This window comes from Chiloscyllium plagiosum, unplaced genomic scaffold (genome assembly GCF_037043375.1).
Source record: "Chiloscyllium plagiosum isolate Xiang-an unplaced genomic scaffold, Cpla_swu_hap1 HiC_scaffold_2, whole genome shotgun sequence".
In the NCBI taxonomy this organism is placed as follows: Eukaryota; Metazoa; Chordata; class Chondrichthyes; order Orectolobiformes; family Hemiscylliidae; genus Chiloscyllium; species Chiloscyllium plagiosum.
The window spans coordinates 125726074-125746201 of NW_028270140.1; the positions used below are offsets into that span (position 1 = coordinate 125726074).

Sequence of the window (20128 nt, forward strand, 5' to 3'; positions counted from 1 at the left end):
ATTGAAAAATAGCAGCAATTGGACAGCAGCTGCTGTCTCATGGTGATGAATCATACAATTTGAATAACTTTATCCATGAATTCGCAGAGGAGGGCTAAGTTGTTTAAGTTGGATCTGGTATATTTTGGAAAGTAACTAATCAAACAGAAGACTGAATTAGAATACTGTCTAACAATGAGAACCAGCGATTTCAACTGACACACCTTTTCCCTTAAGTGAACTTTGCCCAACCAGCACTCAAAATACAGTAACAAGTGAATGTCATGCTTAGCAACCTGTAGGAGAAATATTTGGTATAGGGTGATGGAATCTTTTAAAACACCCAACATCAACGCAAATTCTGCAACTACATTTATTAATTCAAGAAAAGAAATGGCTCAAGAATAATTACAAGATTAATATCCTTTCAGATCGGTCTTGTTAAGATATGCATCTCCATGTGAAAACCCATATCAATAGTTTACAAGGAACTTCCACAGAAATGCAACACTGAACAAAAAATGGCACACAATGCATTTTCTTTTTAAAAAAGCACAACAGCAGTAGTACCATTAAATCAAAGAAGCAGTACACACAAAAGGAGCAAAGCTTCTTCAAAAACACAGCTACAGCAAAATACAGAACATACACAGCAGACACAGAAACAAATGAATTTTCATACAGAAGAAAAACTGTGCACATAACCAGTTCAACATCCAAACATTTAACAGTTGAATTAAATTTATAAAGCTCATGGTACCTTTGGAAGAGCTAAATAAAAAGCATGCTAGTGGAACCATAATTATCCTGCTGCAACTGCTTGCATAGAGGTTGTTTCACACCACCAAATGCAAAGCATTCTGAAGTGAGAAGAGTATGCTGAAAGTGCAGTAGAGTTCGTGGTGCACATAACAGTAACATGAATTATCTGAAACACTAGCTCATTTTCCATTGGAAGTCTAATCATTTACACTTAATAGCTTTGCAATATCACATACTTAGGTAAACAACACTATTTCTCCTAGCATGCTGACAAAGGGTGAAATGGTGTTTTTGCAGAAAGTTTATGCGTTACACTTGCAAACGGAATCAAAAATATGCATACATGTAAGCAAATCCTCTTTCATTTACTAAGTCATCTTAGACCAGCATTAGCACAAATGTTTGATCCACAGAACAATTAAACATTAAATTTTACTTGATTGTCTTTTAGCAGGATTAGATTCACATTCTAAGACAACTCAAGTTGCATAGTTATGGAGGCCCACGTTAAAGTTGTGATGTGCAGAGTTCCTTAGTTATACTTTATGGTAAAGTACTTCATTTTAGCCTCATGAAGGATTAGCTACAAAGTGTTTGTTTATGAAACCAATTACAATTTTCCTGTGATCATTAACTGATTCTACTCCCACCCCACTCAATGTTCCTGTTTAATGTACCAATTCTCTCGATCTCATTCAGTGGAGCGGCAGCAAGGTTACTGTGACCTAATTTCATAACTGCAGCTACATGGTCCAAGTGTGCTTGTAAGTGGTAAATAACTTATTGGTATTTGAAATTTTCAATGCAAAGGTGAAGGAAGATGAGGTACACTCTAGCTCCTCAGACTTGAATAGCAAAACTTACAAGTAGTAGCTGAGTTACAGCATTGACAATTTATGATTTTGTTTAATTCAGAAGGGTGACACTTCACCTAATCTGTGCTATTGAGCCACATTATGCAGCTGAATATTTAGCAGTGTGTGGGGGTATTTTGGCTCTTTTTCTGAAGTCTCAAAATGTGCACCTACTTACAAAATACTTAAGCTTTTGTGTTGTGTGAAACAATTACATTAATGAAACAAGCTCCAAGATAAAGGATTTTAACATCAACTGTCATTTTCCACCAGCATGGACACCAGAAGTTCTGTTGCAGGGTTACGATTACATCCTTTACAAACCATGATTTTCTTGCCTCCATAATTGAGGTACTAAATAAAGGGCTAAGGCCCATCAGTACAGGACAACAGCAAAGTTGAAAATAAAGAAGAATATTAGAAAACAGCATTAGGTGATCAGTTTGGGTTTCAAAAGCCTGAAAACTGTAGGGAGGATTAAATCTGAGGAAGATGAATAGCTCCAGTTTTCAACCTGCTGCAAGGTAACATTTTTAATGTATGAAATGCTAACTCCTGGCCTGGCAATAGGAGTTTAACACCTTTTAAAAAGATTTTCCTTAGTGTTTCCTGCGTACATTGTTATAAAAATGGTTGCACTGACTAAAAAGAAACATGGCTTAAATTTACTTTGAAATAGCTGAAAAATCATTGCTATTTAATGAAGAATCTCTGAAACAATTTTGAATTTTTAAAAAAATTCTTGGCTCATTACAGCCAAATATGCTACTCCAGTCGCATTAATAAAGATTCAAAATGCATTAGTTTCTGCTCCCTCCTCTCCCAACTTTAGAAGTTGCATTCACAAACAGCTTTGTGTTTTAAAAACACTTAACAGAAGATTTATAACAACTGACAACACTTATAGGCAACAAAACAAAGCTTATATTGTGGGTATGTTTTTCTTTGAAAATATACAATGTGATATGCAATATGCAGCCCTGCATAGCAATATCTGGAAAAACACATCAGCTTCAAAATAGGAAAACAATGCAAAATCTGGTACATTGGGCTGATACCATTTTACTTGATCCGACTCTCCCAGAGTGTCAGAATCTGTACATATTACATACTATGATTTTACATACTGTGTGCCACTTTTTATTGAAGTCTTTTTCTTCAGGTTTTACAGTTTTATAATGCAGGCTTAAATGCCTAAATTCTACAAATCTGGCACTTTGTTACGATGATCCAATTCCTTCACCTACCAAACAAAGCATTCCCTTTCTCATCTTAATTCTGGTAGATTTCCAAAGTGCCAGTTTGCTCTACGTATTTTAGTCCTCATTTATTTCTCAAACCAGTCATTCCTTTTTGATACACTTCCTCAGTTCAGATCAAAAGAAACATCTCGAATGGATACAATTAACATATCAATGTTCTTTCTTCAGTCTTTTTCTATCCCTGGTTTTGCAGTATCCGACATTCCAGCTGGTAAATCTTGAAGAATGTAAACAAGCACCAATAAAAATAGGCCCCAACATCCCCAACACGGAGATAGTTTTGCCACTCTCAATTAACTTGTGCTTTCTTAAAAAGCACTTCAGGAATTTACATTCACAGCTCCATGTGTTTGCTTCTCCCAGTTAAATCTGTGGAAAGCTCAAGTTCACTTAGCACACTGTCTTCGGAATAGGAGTCAAACTGAATCTGAGCAAAGTAGTACGAGCCTTTTCAATGGCCTCAAGTCTAGCAACCAAAAACGAAAGTGTTTAGCTCTCATCTTCTCTGATTAGCGTATACTGGATAGGCTAGTGTGACATTGAGAGAGTCATTATGCTGTACAAGCGATGTGTGCTGATAATGTAGCACCAGTTCTCTAAGTGAGTTATACAAATTGTACGGCTCAGCAAATCCATATCCTGTGGGGGTTTTGTTTATGACACAATGTTTTACATCACCATCAACCCTACAAAAGAAAGCAAGCAACACCATTAACAATGAATGGCCACAGAAATATTAACAACCAAATGGAGTTCTTTTATAAAGACAAGATATAAATATTTCCAATTTTAAAAAAAATCAAAATATACTTCTTAGCTTAGGGTGCATTGCAGGCTATTTTATTTTTATACAGTGGTGCACCAAGGGATGAAAAGTATACTCTAACAAGGGAAATTGGGATATTGCTATAAGAAAGGGTGTCACCTCAGACTAAACAATTAACCATAGATTAAATAGGTGGCTTGAATGTCAATCCGTGACCACATAAAAGAAACCATTACATTGAGGTATTGGTAGAAAGTTGGTAGAGGAAAAGTCAGGCACTGGATTTTTAAAAGAATAAAAACAAGGTATGGGGCTAATAATGATGGTCAAAACTTGTCATGTGGAATCTGGTCAAATTATTAGTTAAAAATTGCCATCTTAGATCAATTGGTAGCATTCTATTCCCCATCAACAGCACGTTCTAAACCAATGACTTTTATCACCCTAGACGGTCAACAGCAGCAGATACACTGGACCACCATTACCTGCAAGTTCCAATCAAAAGGCCCAAATAAATCACTGTTCTTTCTTTGTGGAAGAGTCATAATCCTGGAAATGATTATCTAACAATATGGTGGGTGCACCTATACACCAAGAAGAATTGCAGTGGTTGAAGGAGGCAGTTCACCATCTTCAAAGACAGTCATGGATGGCCATTAACTGCTGACTCAGCCCACATCCATGAATATAAAAAAAGGAGTTGTGGCTTCAAGCCACACCCCAGGACATAACACTCTGGACTCTCAGCGAAGGTTGTTGTTGCAAGTGAAGTCCCTCAGATAGAATGCTAAATTGAAGCCTCATCTAACATTTAAATCATGATTTTTTAAAATTGTAATCTTGCTATGAACAAAGAATTCTACAAAAAAGTATGAGACATTTTGTTACAGATTAAATTGAATGTTAATTTGATTTATACAAGCAAAGATTTTGCTTTAAAATTTCTAGCATATCTGTAAAGGATAAGTATACATACACGACTGAGCAAGCGTAACAGCCTGGTTTGCTGCTCTCCCTGACTAGGAATGTTCCATCACGTTTTCCTCTCAGTAAGCTCTCTGCCCGAGTCCTGTTGATATTTCCTACATTCCATGTTCGTTCATCATGATGGGGTAGATCTTCATCATCATCTACCATAGAGTATTGGCTAAAAGAAATCAAAATTGTTTTCAATAATAAAAACAAAATATATAGAAATGTGTACACTCTTTTAGAAATTAGTTGCTCACTTACTCTTCAGCATTCTCATTCTTAATTCCAAGCCATTCATTGATCTTCTTTTGCCGAACACCCTTCTGCGTCAACCACCTTCAAAAAGAAAATTTAAAAAAGATATTACTGGGAGTGTAATTGAATTTAAGTGTACTTTGTGGGACATGGAAGACTGTTCTGAATTACCACTAACTGTATAGGTCATGTTTCTTTACCCAAATTAGTTATGACTATACATGTCTCCATCACTACATTCAAAAACACAAATCTATGCATTGACAAGTAGCATCTAGAATTATCTTGTTTACTGGTACAGGTGAAGCACAGAATGCAATAGCGGTAGATTTAATTTCCAAACCAAGTGATACAGTTGAGTCATGAAGTTAAAAACTGATGCTAAGACTTTATTCTAAGCATAAAGAACGAGAATCATATAAAACTTATTTGAAACGCTATCACAATCCTGTTTTTGATTATAAATATTGGCTTTAAAAAAAAGTTAAAAACAAAAACACTGCAAATGCTTTAGTTCAGAAATAAAAACCAAAAAAATTCTTGAAATACTTAGTATGTCAGACACCAGCATTGGAAAGAGAAGCAGAATTAATATTTACGTTTCTCCTTCCAGAAATATTGCCTGACCAAAACATTTCTGGAGTTAAATGCTCTTTAAATAAGAACTTTGCTTACGAAAGGTATTGGTCTCTTGTCTTTCTTAATTGAATCAAATCAGGTTTAATGCTGTTCATTCTTTTGTCAGTTTCTCGATAAACAGCTGCTTGTTTCTTCAATTCTTCTTCTAATCTTCGCTTGCTGTCAACAATCTCACTGATGCGGGACTTCAGTTTTTCATAATTTACCATAATTCTGGAGAGAAGTCAAACATTAACAATGACGAAGTTGAAAACAAATGGCGATATTTTGATACTAAACTGTAAAAAGAGATAATATACAACCTTAACTATAAAAAGACCATCCCTCATGATACGTTCTAAAGTCCATTCCACGAAAAATAAGCAAACTAACCAAAGAGATATGAGAATTAAAAAACACTAAATCCAAACAAACAAAAAAGCATGCACAAAGTCTATAATCAGGAAGAGAACCTAACCAGAGAATATAAAAATATTATAGAAAAACAAATAGAAAACAAAAAAATATGAAATGAAATGAAAGCACTAAAACATGAAAGAACTGGGAGTACACAAGAACAAAAAAAAACGACTGGAATAAAGGAGGATGACAACAGTAAAAGGAATATTACAATGGTGAAGATAGAATGAGAGAGATATTAGAAGAATATTCCACATGTGAGGACTGTTTCAGTGGCTAATCAAAAATCTAAAAGCGGTGACTGTGGAGTATCCATGTACAAAAATCCAGTTGGAAAAGGAAGTCTGGCACACAAAAATATAAACTTTTATCTTCAAAAGACGTTAGAGTTATTCCAGAAAATTAACAGACCAGTTAGCTTTTTAGCAGTAGTCAGAACGACACGAGAGTATTCAGATAACAGAAGATAATAAAAAGTAGTCAATAAAGATTTCTGCAAGGGTAGTGTTTAACAAACCTTGTTTAATTCTAAAAAGGTCAAGAGGAAGAAAAAGACAGATGACAGGAGTACATTGCACCTGCTGCAAAACATCAACATTCAGAAATTTTTGATGTTACCGGGTCAAAATCATGGAATTGTCTCCCTAAAGGCATTGTGGACCAACCTATAGCACATGTTCTGCAGTGGTTCAAGGCGGCAACTCAGCACCTAGGCACAGGCAGAAAATGCTAGCCAGCCTGCAACACCCACGTGATTATATAAAATAAATGACGTATCATGGAAACACTTGTAATCAATAGTCATGAATAAGTTAGCAGAACAAGTTTGAGGCTGAAAGTCAGAAGTTAAGGAAAGTTTGAGACTGGCAGAAAAATGGAAGGTATATGTCCCACAAGGATTGATGTTAGTACATTAGCTGTGTGTACTGTAAAGATGAGATATAAATTTAAACTATCAAATGTTTGTGGTGGCAGTGGTGTTGGGGGCAAGCAAATAGTCAGTTACTAATGCCGAAGACAGCAGCAAAATACAGGATGCCAAATAATAATGATGGTTTGATTAATGGTTGGCTAAGTCAAAAATAACGCTCCATATAGTGAAGTATGAAGTAATTTCTTTTCATTGACAAAATAAGGAATTCACTTAATCCTTGGAAAGTCTGGAAGCTAAATGAAATATGGGCATATAGATACATGAATCAAAAGTAGCCACCATACAAACTGATAACCCACAGTGTGCACAGTAAATACAGCATACACATACCCATTCAATGCTAGAGTAACAACATTCAAAAGCTGTATGTAACATTAAATTTATATAGAACCTAATATGTGCAGTTCTTGTTTCCATGCTACAGAAAAGATAATGAAGCACTGCAGAAGAGCAGAAAAGGATTTAAAAAAGTGTGCTAACAGAATTTAAAACTATAAATAAATGTGGTACTGGTTGGGGGTGGTTTCTTCTCTGGAAGAGAAACAACTTTGGAAAAAATGAAGTGATTCAATAGGGTGATTGTGGAGAAACATTTTCTAATCGCGGGCAAGTCTGGAACAAGGGATATAAAATCACAAGTGTTACACTGCTGAAGGAGGCCTTTCAGCCCACGATGTCAGCACCAGCTTGTTAAATGAGCATCATTACCTGGAGACAATATGCCATTTTCCTTCCTGTGCCCTTGAAAATTATTTTTTACAAAATAAATTATTCACTACCCTCTGAATGCCTCAAATCAAACCTGCCTCCACCACATGTCCAGGTACTGCATCCCATAATCCAACTACTCGATTGAAAAAGGAATTCTTGCCATATTTGCTCTACCTAGCCCGATCACTATTTTGAAGACCACTATCAGAGGTCTTCATCATATTCTCTCCAAGGAGAACAGTCCCAACTTCTTTGATCTATCTTCATATCTGAAGTTTCATATTCTTGCAAACAGCTTCTGCACACTACTGTGTTCATATCCTTCCTAAAATGTAGCACCCAGAACTGTACACATTGCTCCTATTGTGGTCTAACAAGTGCCTTACACACTGATAAAATACACAGATAAGATAGGTTTCAAGGGAACAAAGCAAAAAAATGTTTCTGCACAGAATGGTGAAAATGCAAAACTTGCTGCTAATGAGTTATTCAAGGAGAGGTTTGATGCATACATGTGAGAGGTGTATGGAGAAGAATAAAAAATAGTAATGAGATGGAGGAGGCTTGAATTGAATATAAATTCTGGATAGATAGATCAGGTGAATCCAAGTTGTTTGCTCTGATGCTTTAGATTCCATGTGATTCATACAGAATATTACAACTACGAAAGAAAACTTGCATTTATAACTTTTCAATACCACTTCATACATCCAAGTGCCTTACAAATACTTTAAGTGTAGTCACTGTTGTAGGAAACAGCACAGAAACCAGCCAATTGCAAACCAGTTCATCCTGGCCTTTACATAAGGCTTCTCCAAAACTTCATCTAAGTTCACCATGGGGAGGTGGTAGTTTAATGAAAATGCTACTGGACTAGTATTCCCGAGTCCAGATCAAAGGTCAGCAAATGATGGAATTTAAATTCCATTAATCAAACTGGAATTAAAACCTGCTCTTTGTAATGGGATCACAAAAGCTTCATCGACTGTTGTAAATACTTATCGCTAATATCTTATAGGGAAGGAAATCTGCTATCCTTACCAGGTCTGGCTTGCATACAACTCCAGACCAACAGTAATGTGGTCAACTCAGAAATGCCCTCTGAATTGATCGAACAAGCTACTCAAGTATTTCAAAACTCCCTTCAGTATATCCTCCTACATCATGTATGCATTCACTGACCCTTAAATTCATCAATACCATGTATCATGGAGTGATGGTGGCAACGATTTCCATGTTCTCACTATTCTCTAGTTAAAGTTTCTTCTGAATCCTCTATTTAACTTTCTAAAAAAAATTAAATAAAATACCAAATGAAACAAAAAAAAATTACCATTTCTGGAAACTAGACCGTGATGAACTTTTAAAAAAATCTAAACCAAGAAGATTAAACTAAGACAAAATACAAACCTCTGAATCTCTTTTTCATTTCCTTCTCGTCTGAATTTTTCAATATACTCCTTGCTGTACCTTTCCTGCGTTTGACACTGTTCCTCAAATATTTTGATTGTTTCATTAAATGCTTCAATAGCTGTCCTTTTCATTTGAATTTCCTAATTGAAAAAATAAATTAGTATGCACAAAACGCAATATTTATCAGAAGTGCAAAATATTTGATGCACTACAGAATTCACTCCAATAAAAATATCAATTTTTAATGGAAGCAACTTAGTAATTGACAAAAAAAACTCACTTGAGATGTTCTTGTACATTCTTCATAAAGTCTGTCGTACTCTCTACTCTTTTCCTGGTACTGAGTGTGATACTCATGCAATTTTTTGCCTACTGCATCAATGTTGTCCTCTTTCACTACCTGATCCTGAAGAAAATGGAAGATGACATGATACAAAACTACAAATACTATGCAATATTTAAAATATGGTTGCTCTTGAAGACCATCTCAAGTAGTATTAAAATGTCTAGATTTAAATACGTAGAGTACAAGGAAACATACAATAAATATAGCACAGCAGGCTTTCTTTTAACAATTTAAAAGAATAGGATATCCTTCAAAGTATGATAAAGTTCAGAAATTGGACTTAACTATACACAAGACCAACAGGTATATTTTCCTTCAATACAATACAGTCTTTCAACATTCAGATCAAAAAGGTCATGTCATACCTGCTGGAACTTAGAGACTGGGTACAATAACTTAACATCTAGTTTAGGGTTGTACTGTGCCAACGATTCATGACGATAGTGATTTATAAGCTCCACCACGGAATTGAATGTCAGTGGGTCAGAAAAGCCATATTTGCCATCTCGATGAAAAATTTTGATTAACTTATTGTTGCCTCCTTTCCTGCAAAAGTGACATTTCACAGGTTCAGGTGATATGTTGCATGTTAATATCTATTAAGATGTTCCAAAGAATGAATATTTGATAATAAATGTTCAGAAAATTTACCTCAGGGTAAGAGTATAGTCACCATGCATTTTTGTTGAAGCATCACGGACTAAAAAGGTACCATCAGCGGTGTCTCGCAGTTTTTCATTGACTTCCTCTCTGTGGGGTTTGGCAAAACGGTGGGTCGGAGGGAGGAGTTGGCAGTGGTGGTTGCGGGGGAGAGACAGACAAAAGAAAGTTGCTCAATTAGACCATTCTGCAAAACTTTTAATTCTGCATGAATTCTAGCAAGATCATCACTTTCTTTGGAATTCTGATGATATTTTGCAAATCCATAATGAAGTAGTGAGGTTTAGTTTAGACCGAGGACATTGGCCCAAATTTCACATCAAATGGAAATGATCCACAGCTAAGTTATATAGCCAATTGCATCTGGCAAGGTATGCCTACGAATTTAGTTAGCAGGAACAATTAGTTTAGAAGTATTTACAAAGTCCGACTGGAGAAAAGTACTGGCAAATGCAAAGTTGTCACTTTGAGAATTAGCTTTATTTCTACCTTAGGTCATCCTTCGTTTAGGAAAAGGAAATTTATATTCCAAACAAAATTTTATACACTATAGATAACGTGTACAGTTTAGAAACAGATTATTCAGCCAACCTAGCTCGTATTGACACTTAGTTTGAATGAAACTGTCTCCAATCTTTCCTCATCTAAAATCAAATCACAACCCTCCACCATTTCCATCTCCCTCAACTGCTAGTCTACCTTCCCATTAAACTGCATCACAACTACTTCTTTCAACCATATCCTGTGGCAGAGTGTTCCACATTCATATTATCCTTTTAGGAAATTTCTTCTGAATTCCCTATTGGATTTTCTGGTGACCCTATTATTGATGGTGTTGAGTATGCTCTTCCCAATATGAGTAACATTCTCTCTAAATCTACTTGCATCAACACCTTTTGAAATTTTAAATATGTCTGTTGGGTCACCCTTGGAACTTTTTTCTTCTAAGGGAAAAAGAGACTCAGCCTAGAAATTCTTTCCTGATATGTATGCTCATGAAACCAATCCAGTTCGGTTTTATCCTGAATTGACAGTCATGAAAGAAATCTTTTCATCAAAATGTAATCTTGACTTCTGAACACCTCTTTGAATTAAGTAATGTTCTTCTGTTCTATCCTTGCTGACGACCACAAAAACTCACTATTCAAATAATTAAAATTTCTGGTTTGCTGCTATCCAACTTTAAGTAATCTTCTGCCTTGCAACCCTCTGCTACTTATGTTTGGAACATACGAATACAAATAACTAGGTATTTCCCTGAGCAGCTGTCTGAGATGAACTAATATGCTCAGTTTTATTCCGATTTGGGAGTACAGAGAATATAATCAAAGCTATAGGCTTACCTTGAAATGTCTCCCCAGTACCATTCAGCATCCTGCAGAGACATATTGCTGTTTATCCCGTTATTAGTTACAGGTGTGGGTTTTGGTGGCTTTGGGGGTAAAGCTGCGTAATTAAAAATAAAGAACAATTACATAAAATTCCCAACTTAACAAATCTGCTTTGCAATGCTATAATATGGCATGTACAAAATATTCTGAATAAAGCATTAAATAGAAGGGGAAACAAAAAAGTTTCATCATTTGCCAATGAGCCAAAAACTCCACAGTTTAAATTTGAAGCAAATAATGTGGATGCTGGAAATCGGAAACAAACAAAATGCAAGAGAAACTCAGCACAAATACTGCCAGACTTAGAGGGAAAGAGTTAATGTTTCAAGTCCAATAATACTCACGTTTAAAGCCCATTAGATCATGAAATAATACTGGAATTCAAAATGTGAACTTTGTTTCTTTCTGCACAGATGCTGCCAGACCCAAGTTTCTTCAGTATTTGTGTTTGCAACATCACATATTGCTTTAAAATGCTTTAAAATAGTCAAATTGCAGAGCAAAATGTACTAATTAAAGTAGTGGTTGCTCTGTTTAAAATCAGATTCTGTTCAACTTCACTTTACTGAAGCATATTACATTTATAAATCAACCTGCTTTGATGTGTTATGACATACCTCCATCCCCTGGACTTTCTCATCCAGAGATAGAGACACTGTCACTGCATCTCAATATCATTAATGAAACATTTCACACCAACAGATAACGTATCTTAGCAGCAGTCCAGAAAACTAGTTTCCGAAATTAGTAGGTTGACCAAAATGATATAAGTGCACTAGTACAGGATATTCTTGCTGTAAGGATTCAATTACAAGGAAATGCATCTTCACACAATATGGAGAATACTCCATCTATAATGAGGTCAACTTTACTCCTTCCTTTCATTCCGTTCTGAAGAGTGTTCCAAGATTTTGGAAAGCAAAAGGGACAACAATAAGAATAAACCAAAGAAAAACTTTCAATTTCTGACAAATTGGAGTCAAATAGCACAGAAACAGGCCCTCGGTACAATCAGTCCCTGCTGTCCATGCATCCATTCCACATATGAACCACGCGGTATGTAAAAACACTATCCCTCAGGTCCTTTTTAAATATTGCCGCTCTCACCTTAAAAATATGGCCCGTTGTTTTGAACTCATGCACCCTAGAGAAAAGACCTTTGCAATTCACCTTATCTATGGCCCTTATGGATTTTATAAACCTCTAAAGGTCACCCCTCGACATCCGATGCTAGTGAAAATAGTCCCAGTCTCCCAGCCTCTCCTTGTAGCTCAAACCCTCCAGTTCCAGCAACATCCTGGTAAACCTTTTCTAAATACTCTCCAATTTAGTAACATTCTTTCTATAGCTAGATGACCAGAATGATACAGTACTTCAGATGAGGCCCCACCAACTACTTGTACAACCTCAACTTGGCATCCCAACTTCAATACAAAAAGGTTTGAGAAATGAAGACAAGCATGCTAATTGCTTTCTTCCTCACCCTGTCTACAAGTGATGCAAATTTCAAAAAGAATTATGCTCCTGAATCCCTAGGTCTCCGTTCTACAACACTACCCAGGGCCTTACCATTACGAAGTCCTGTCCTTGTTTGTTTTACCAAAATGCAATACCTTGCATTTATCCAAATTAAACTCTGCCATTTCTCAGCCCACTGATCCAACTGATCAAGACCTCTTTGTAATCTTAGATACCCTTCTTCACGGTCATCTATACCACCAATTTTGGGTCATTTGCAAACTTACTAACTATGCTTAAGTTCACATTCAAATCATTTACATTAAAATATTTTAAAATATGACACTAAGACTGAAAATCAATACTACACAAGAGAATTGGAATCCATGCACTACTCTGACTTTATACTGAAATAATCTGGGTGATTTTCCAGGTGACGAAGTACAATACTGATATATTACTAAAATAAATTTTTAGGTGATACACAAACTACATCAAATTGTAAGCATCTCACATGATTTTAAAATTAAATGCAGAAGCACATTTTAACGTAACCACTAGCTGGTATTAGATGATCAGCAGGAAATTATGTAGATAAGAATTGTTAATTAGACATTCAGTTTACTGCTGCAATCAATTCACATTTGACAGATAAATTAAAATCTGAAATTTAAGCATGACCTCAACCTTTTCAAACAAACAAACAATCTTTCTCCATCCTCAAAAAAAACTACTTCACATTTCAAATTTATGGATATAGTTTACAAAAAGCTGCTTCAAAATACTTCCACACCTATTAAGTGTAATTCTCTCCCAACAACTAAAGTAATGAAAGGGTTAAGGCACTGTACTGAAACCTTGCTTAAAAAGGTTTTTAAATGAACCATGCAGAAACAGATTCTGCAGCCAATAAAAACAATACTGCATGATTTTTTTCAGCTTCAGTGGATATTAAACCTTCAAAAGATTAGTCATTAATATAGTCACAACACTCAGCATAGCCTAGCTCTTTATAGGATTTTAGATGAACCTTAAATATGGTGACTAGGACATCTCACTAACCACAATACCTTTTAAAAAATTATTTCAGCAAATACTATTGTGCTTTTACAAAGAAAAACTACAAGTTTTCATAAATCAACTACTTATTCGTCTCAATTTTGTGAAATAACTGTTTAAAATGGTAGATAAGTACTTAGCATTTAGCAAGAATGTTAACAGCTAGCTATTTTATAATTAATATTTCAATACAAATAAAACTAAAAGCAGAAAGAACAGCCACATGCTTAATCTAAAGTGATGTATCATTTCATTAATTTAGTTCCAGAAATGTACAGATATAGTTCTTAAGCAATCTTGATCAAGTAACTTTCCTCTTAAAATCCTGTTCTTCTACAGATAATTATAATTTCGTAACACAAGTAAACAAATATATACTGCTCTAGCAATTAATTTAATTTTGAACTTGTCAATAAAATACTATGCTACAACTAATAAAAAGTAGTTAATGAAGCTGATAGGACTGCACAAATTCCACTGTTGACCCATTACAAAAAATATATTTTGATGAATGCATAATTTTTACATTGCCACTTCAGTTTCAAGAATGCGCATAGTTATTTACCTTCCTGAATACCAGCCACAAATTACTAACCCTATAGCAAGATAAAAATGACAAATATTTCACTAGAATTTTAGGCTCTCTGTTTTGACACAGATTGCTTTCATTATTCATCCTTGTCAAATATGCCAAATGCAGTCCTATCTCCTGTTAAATGGAATTACAAGCACAATGTAAGTACCCCCTTCAGCACTAAAGTTAACATATCTAATATAAGAGGAGGGAAAATACTCATCAGCAGCAACAAATATGCTTTGTCTAGACTGAAAATTTAAACATTTAACATCCAGAAATCACAAACAACTTCACTATTGTCACAGATTGTGCACAAATACCTACATTAAACCAGTGCTGTTTTGGTTTTACTGTAGAATTACCTGGTGGATCCATCTCTATGTAAAACATCAAATCTGTGGCACAGGGGATTTCTGTTCTATGATAATCTAATTCTAGTTCTTCCATATTCCAAACTGTCTTGTACATTAAGATTCGAACATTGCTGATCAGGGTCAATCATAAGAAGAAATGCAGTCTTTTTACAATGATGTCTTGGAATTCATTTTAAAACCTATGAAGGGCTGCACTGTAACCTCTTACATCATACACTACAGCCAATCCAAATCAAGATAATGTCACCAGACCACTCCTGCTCATTTCCTATATCTAGTGACTTTCAGTATTAATAAGTATCAACTCCCAAATTCAGTAAATGAAAATCATTTTACAATAAAATTAGTTAACAGACTAAAATCCTACAAAGTTAGCACTAATAATTTTCTATTTTCTATCTAATGCTTCCAGCTTGGTACATCCCACTTTGGCAACCTGACAAGAGCTTAACTGCAGCACGTAGGCTCCTCAATGCATCTGGCAGTACACACAGCTAGTCCATTCTAAGAAGTTTTAAGCTTTAAAAAAAAATTGCATCTTTTCAAAACTGTGAACCTTAAGTGGCCAATGAGAACAAAATACAGCATGGTTAAACATACCCATGAATTGTTAAAACAAAAGATAGATAAATTCCAGTTATACTAACAGATTTAAATAAAGTGTTCTAAAATATACATCCATAATACTGAAAGCTGACATTGTGGCATATTGGTACAAATGAAACAGGAATCTGAATGAAACAACACCCACCTGGAAGATTAAGGCTGAGCTACTGGCAGGAATTCACATTTGCCCTAAACACTGGAAAGCCCAGTACCAAATGCTTTCCTGTATGCAGCATTTTAATAGTTATATTCCAAAAGCTGTGTGTGTGGGTTGAAACAGTGTTCTTAGAATTATAAATTTTACAAGATTTTAAGTGATCAAAATGAATGTGAAGATTAAATAAGATGCCTTCATTTAACTCATGTCAGAAGGTGGATCAGATTTAAATGCAACATCACTATTTTACACCTAAATCACTACACCATTAGCCCAATATATTAAGAACTCTAATGCAAAATCCAAGCATAACCAACCATACACATCCATGAGAAGTCTTGTATAGCAATTAACAATAATTCAAAAGGCCTTTACAAATGATCAATTCTAAATCATTTTCAAATTAAAAAAAAATTCAGTCACTATCATCTATCTGTTCTCATCAGTAAACAGAACACTACTTATACCAGTGTGCACTCTCACCACACAAGCAACAGCAGTTCAAGAAAATGGCTTAGCACTACTTTTCAAGGGCAGTAAGAAATGCCTTTGCCAGCAACACCCACATCTCTGGGCAAATAAGAGCATTTGGAGGAAAATCCCAACGGGAGCAAAAGACGGCAATCCACTGCTATTTGCACAATATTCAAAACTGAAACATGTTTTTCCACCAACCTTGTAACTGAAGCACTTGAATTTTCTGCAAGTTTTCATACAAACAGTAGAACGAAAACATTTTATTTAAAAGTTTGAATTTAAAAAGAGCTGAACTCTAAACTGAACTATACTGTAATCAGCTAATGTGGAAAAAAGGTGTGATAAAGTACTCCGTGCAAAAAAAAAGTCTATTTTTCACTTCTATTGCTAAAAAAGTTTTAAAATAAAGAAGACTGGAGTTCTGCAACTAGGGGAGTAAAGCTTTAATCCCTTGAGGGCTTTACCAAAAAAAAACCAAACCCTGGATGCATACACTTGTACAATCAGGTTAATGCTCAACTCAAACCAGTCTAGCTTGCTGCGACACCATATGTTAAGCTAGCATAGACAGAAGTGACAGACAGGTGATTTTCCACTGCCACTGCATGGTCTGGCTAAATGCCAGATATGTACTAAACTAGGCACTGGGAACAAGGTTTGGGGTGGGGTGGGGGAAAACACGAGTGACAGAAGAATCAAAATCCTATCCTAGCTATAAGTCATAATTCTGGAAGAGCAATTTTAAACCAGATTCTTAAACACTAAATATGCATAGACAAGCTTACATATTGTACTATACAATGTGAGTTTTCTACTTCATTATGTATTTCGACAATTTACTGTATTAATCAATCAGTTTCCTTGCATTAACTATACAGCTCTGAACTACTTTATTTAACTGTAAAGGCAATACCTTTTGCCTTCTGCAAATGGTTTCAAGGTACAGTTCAAAAGCTGCAGAAGTATCATACTATCAGCAGTGAAAACATCAGACTCTGCATCTGAACATCAGGTTCTTGTGATCAGCTAGTCAAGAAATGAATGCAATTTTAACAAGTGAACTCTTTGCAGTAGTGTACAGATATCTTTGTAGAGCACAAAGTTAATAATTAAAAAGTGAACCCAAGTTCTGTACTTGCAGCACATCAATGGTCTGAATTCAACTAATGATAAAAATCTTTTTAAACATTAACCCAGGCAAGTTCAAATATTTGCTGAGTTAGGGATTTCTCTCTTTGGCAGGGCAAAACAGATGAGGAGGACTAGAAGGAAGAGCATGAGAAAGCAGCTGATTAGAAATTTAGGTAACTTTCATTAATAAAAAAACAACTTCTTGTTAACAGGGAACGAATATCAAAGACATTAGGGCTTGTTTAAGAGGACCTATAAGTGTTCATAAATGGTCACTGCATTTGACTATTACTTTATGGAAAGCAAACCACTTCAGACTGCCAAGTGTAGGAAGCAGCAAAGCTGGTTCAGCAAAAATAGAATCAAAGCTTTCCTAGAGTTGCTTCCCTCCACTAGCAATCCAACTCAGAATCTGACTACAGCTATTGCTTCAGGTCAGACTACAGGTGCAGAACAAAGACGACACTGCACTACTTTAGACTGCTCATATTTCAATCCTCCGTGTATTTCAATAATAAAAATGACCACATAGGCAAAATACACAGACCAAATATAGTTGAATCAAGAAATTAAAACAAAACCAAAAATTTTAAAAACTTGTTACACGCAAGTACGTACTTTTAAAATTGCAGTTTACAATAGCAAACTTCATAATCCATTTTAAAGACCAGAAACAAGTATTCTGATCATTTTATTCCCAACCAATAGGAGTTTCAACTTCAGGGACTCAAAAGTTCAACTAGAACTCAATCTGCATTGGGTTGGAGGATTAAATTTGAATTTCAGGCCAGCTGACAGTAAAATCAGCTTTAGCAAAATTTAAGAAAAAGTATTTTTTAAATTTAATCTAGTCTACTAGAAATTGCCATAAAAAAAAACTTGTAAACTCAATCAATATGCACCTTTTTAAATTTTGCTGAATTAATGAATATTCAAAATATTAACATATTAATAAGTATGACCTTTAATTCCACACACACCTTAGCTAAATTTTTTTAATTTTGAAAAATATTACAGCTTTTCACAATAATGGACATCCATTCAGTCTCTAAAACTCTGGTTTATTGTGGGAAGTTCATGACTTCAAAAGGTTATACAAAACTTAATTCATTTATTTAGGAAAATAATGTGTACTGATTATTCAAGTTATCTGTAATTTAAGTTATAAGAAAGAATTCAATTGAGCTTATTCGCCTCAGAAAAATCAAAATATGCTGAAGTGACACACTTGATCATTTAAAGGGAATTGGCAAATTTTATTACAAATTTAAAAAACTCAAAGCTAAACTTCTTTCCCTTGTGTCAAAGAGTAGCTTTAATGATGTACAACTGAAATTAATGAAGTCTCAATACAAGATCTTGGAAAGCAGTTGAAGGAACGGAAGTAAAATCCAAAATAATGAATTAAATGAGCCTAACTGAGAAGATCACGTCCAATGGGCTAAGTTCAAACTTCAGCTATACACTTCTAAAATTTGCTAAAAAGGAAATTTAAATGTTTCAATGTGATAACTTAGAAATGCTTCACCCCAAAAATAGAGGTTATGCCCAAGACAGTCAAAATTAAAACTATTTTCTTCCTTCTGCAAAGCACTAACTTCCTTATTAGATATGATGCTGTGGGGAATCTTTAACAAGTGGCCAAAATTACCAGCCCTCATGGCAAATACCAGAATGCTTTTCAGTCTTGCATTACAACTGGAGTCTGCCCCTTCCTCAACATGTTTCAAAGACATACCTCTGACAGGAAATCAGAATGTAGCAATCAGAAACCGGCACTCTGGCAAACCTTTCCTCCCCTAAATTGGAGTGGTGTAGCGAGTTGCTACCTCAACTGAAATCAGTTAACTCAGTACTGACCAGATCTAAAACTTCATGGACATTCTTGGTTCATACAACTCAGGTAACAATCCAACCTCAAAGCCATGTCGAAACTGTAAAGACATTGTAATCTGTTCAATTATTTTGCTTTGAATGATACAGGAGCAAACTGCACAGAAGCTACAACACAAGGGTTCCTAATCGTTTCTCTATCATAAATGCAACTACATTTGATTGTAAAAATTTCATGGAATGGAAATGGAAAAAAATGGAATGTAGCTAACAGAAATTAGCATCTTCAGCAGTGAAGAAGAAAATTCAGAATGCAAAACAAAACTACGTATGCGCGTTAAAGTCTGCTTTAATATTCAGAGCCCTCTTCAGGTTAAATATAAAATTTCATGTAAAATAAAACAAGGTTCAAACTTAAAGTGCATCCAAACATGTTACTTGACCAGCATATTCCCAGCTTCATTTTAGGTTTGTAGCACCCACATTTTATAGCTTTTGTTCTAGTAGTCCATAAGTTAGTTTAAAGCTAAAGCTCTAGGCCACTGTTTAACATTTGTTTTACATTCCTGCTGAATATCCCAGCCATTTCTATAACTCAGTTGAAGGTACTATGTTAACCATTGTTTTTATTTTCTTCTTCCTTCCTATAGATTTTTGTAGAATCTTTTATAAATATACTAAACCGGAAGCAAGAAATACACATAATTGCAGTCATATTGGTTCTCAAAAAATTGAAATTCATACATGCTTTACAATAGGTTCTAGCAGTTATCATGCCCAGGCTGTGCACACATCAGGAAGCTATATATGACTTGTTCCATTTACGATTGTTTTCTACATCATGTTGCTATGCTAACAAAAAAGAAAGATTTGAGCAAAGCCTCAACAGTTGAGACTCTACTCACTGGAGTTAAGAATGAGAGGTGATGGTGCTGGTGTTGGACTGGGGTGGACAAAGTTAAAAGTCAGAATACCAGGCTTTAGTCCAACAGGTTTATTTAGAAATACTGAAAGATGTAGGAGCTTAAAGGGCTTTACAGGTTAATTGCTTAGAGTATGTTTCTTCTAATGGGAATGAGATAGAATAAGGGGACGAAATTTTATTTTCCGAGA

At 35.1% G+C, this 20128-nt stretch overlaps 1 protein-coding gene across 5 annotated transcripts in view; it reads right to left on the minus strand.

Moving 5' to 3' along the window:
• Positions 1 to 338: 338 nt before the first annotated feature.
• pik3r1 (phosphoinositide-3-kinase, regulatory subunit 1 (alpha)) overlaps positions 339 to 20128 on the minus strand; it is a 75888-nt gene continuing 56098 nt past the window's right edge. The window contains exons 1-10 of one of the 5 annotated variants that reach the window (XM_043706453.2): positions 16965 to 16986; positions 11296 to 11398; positions 9944 to 10042; positions 9658 to 9838; positions 9227 to 9352; positions 8944 to 9086; positions 5526 to 5702; positions 4857 to 4931; positions 4600 to 4770; positions 339 to 3543 (exon numbers count right to left, since the gene is read on the minus strand). In XM_043706453.2, the coding sequence (XP_043562388.1) occupies positions 3354 to 3543; positions 4600 to 4770; positions 4857 to 4931; positions 5526 to 5702; positions 8944 to 9086; positions 9227 to 9352; positions 9658 to 9838; positions 9944 to 10042; positions 11296 to 11339 (1206 nt within the window). In that variant the 5' untranslated portion in view covers positions 11340 to 11398; positions 16965 to 16986 and the 3' untranslated portion in view covers positions 339 to 3353. Of the gene's footprint in view, positions 3544 to 4599; positions 4771 to 4856; positions 4932 to 5525; positions 5703 to 8943; positions 9087 to 9226; positions 9353 to 9657; positions 9839 to 9943; positions 10043 to 11295; positions 11399 to 14761; positions 14995 to 16249; positions 16495 to 16964; positions 16987 to 20128 lie in introns of those variants that run through there. The other 4 variants (XM_043706445.2, XM_043706437.2, XM_043706452.2 and 1 more) reach the window with 4 other exon arrangements.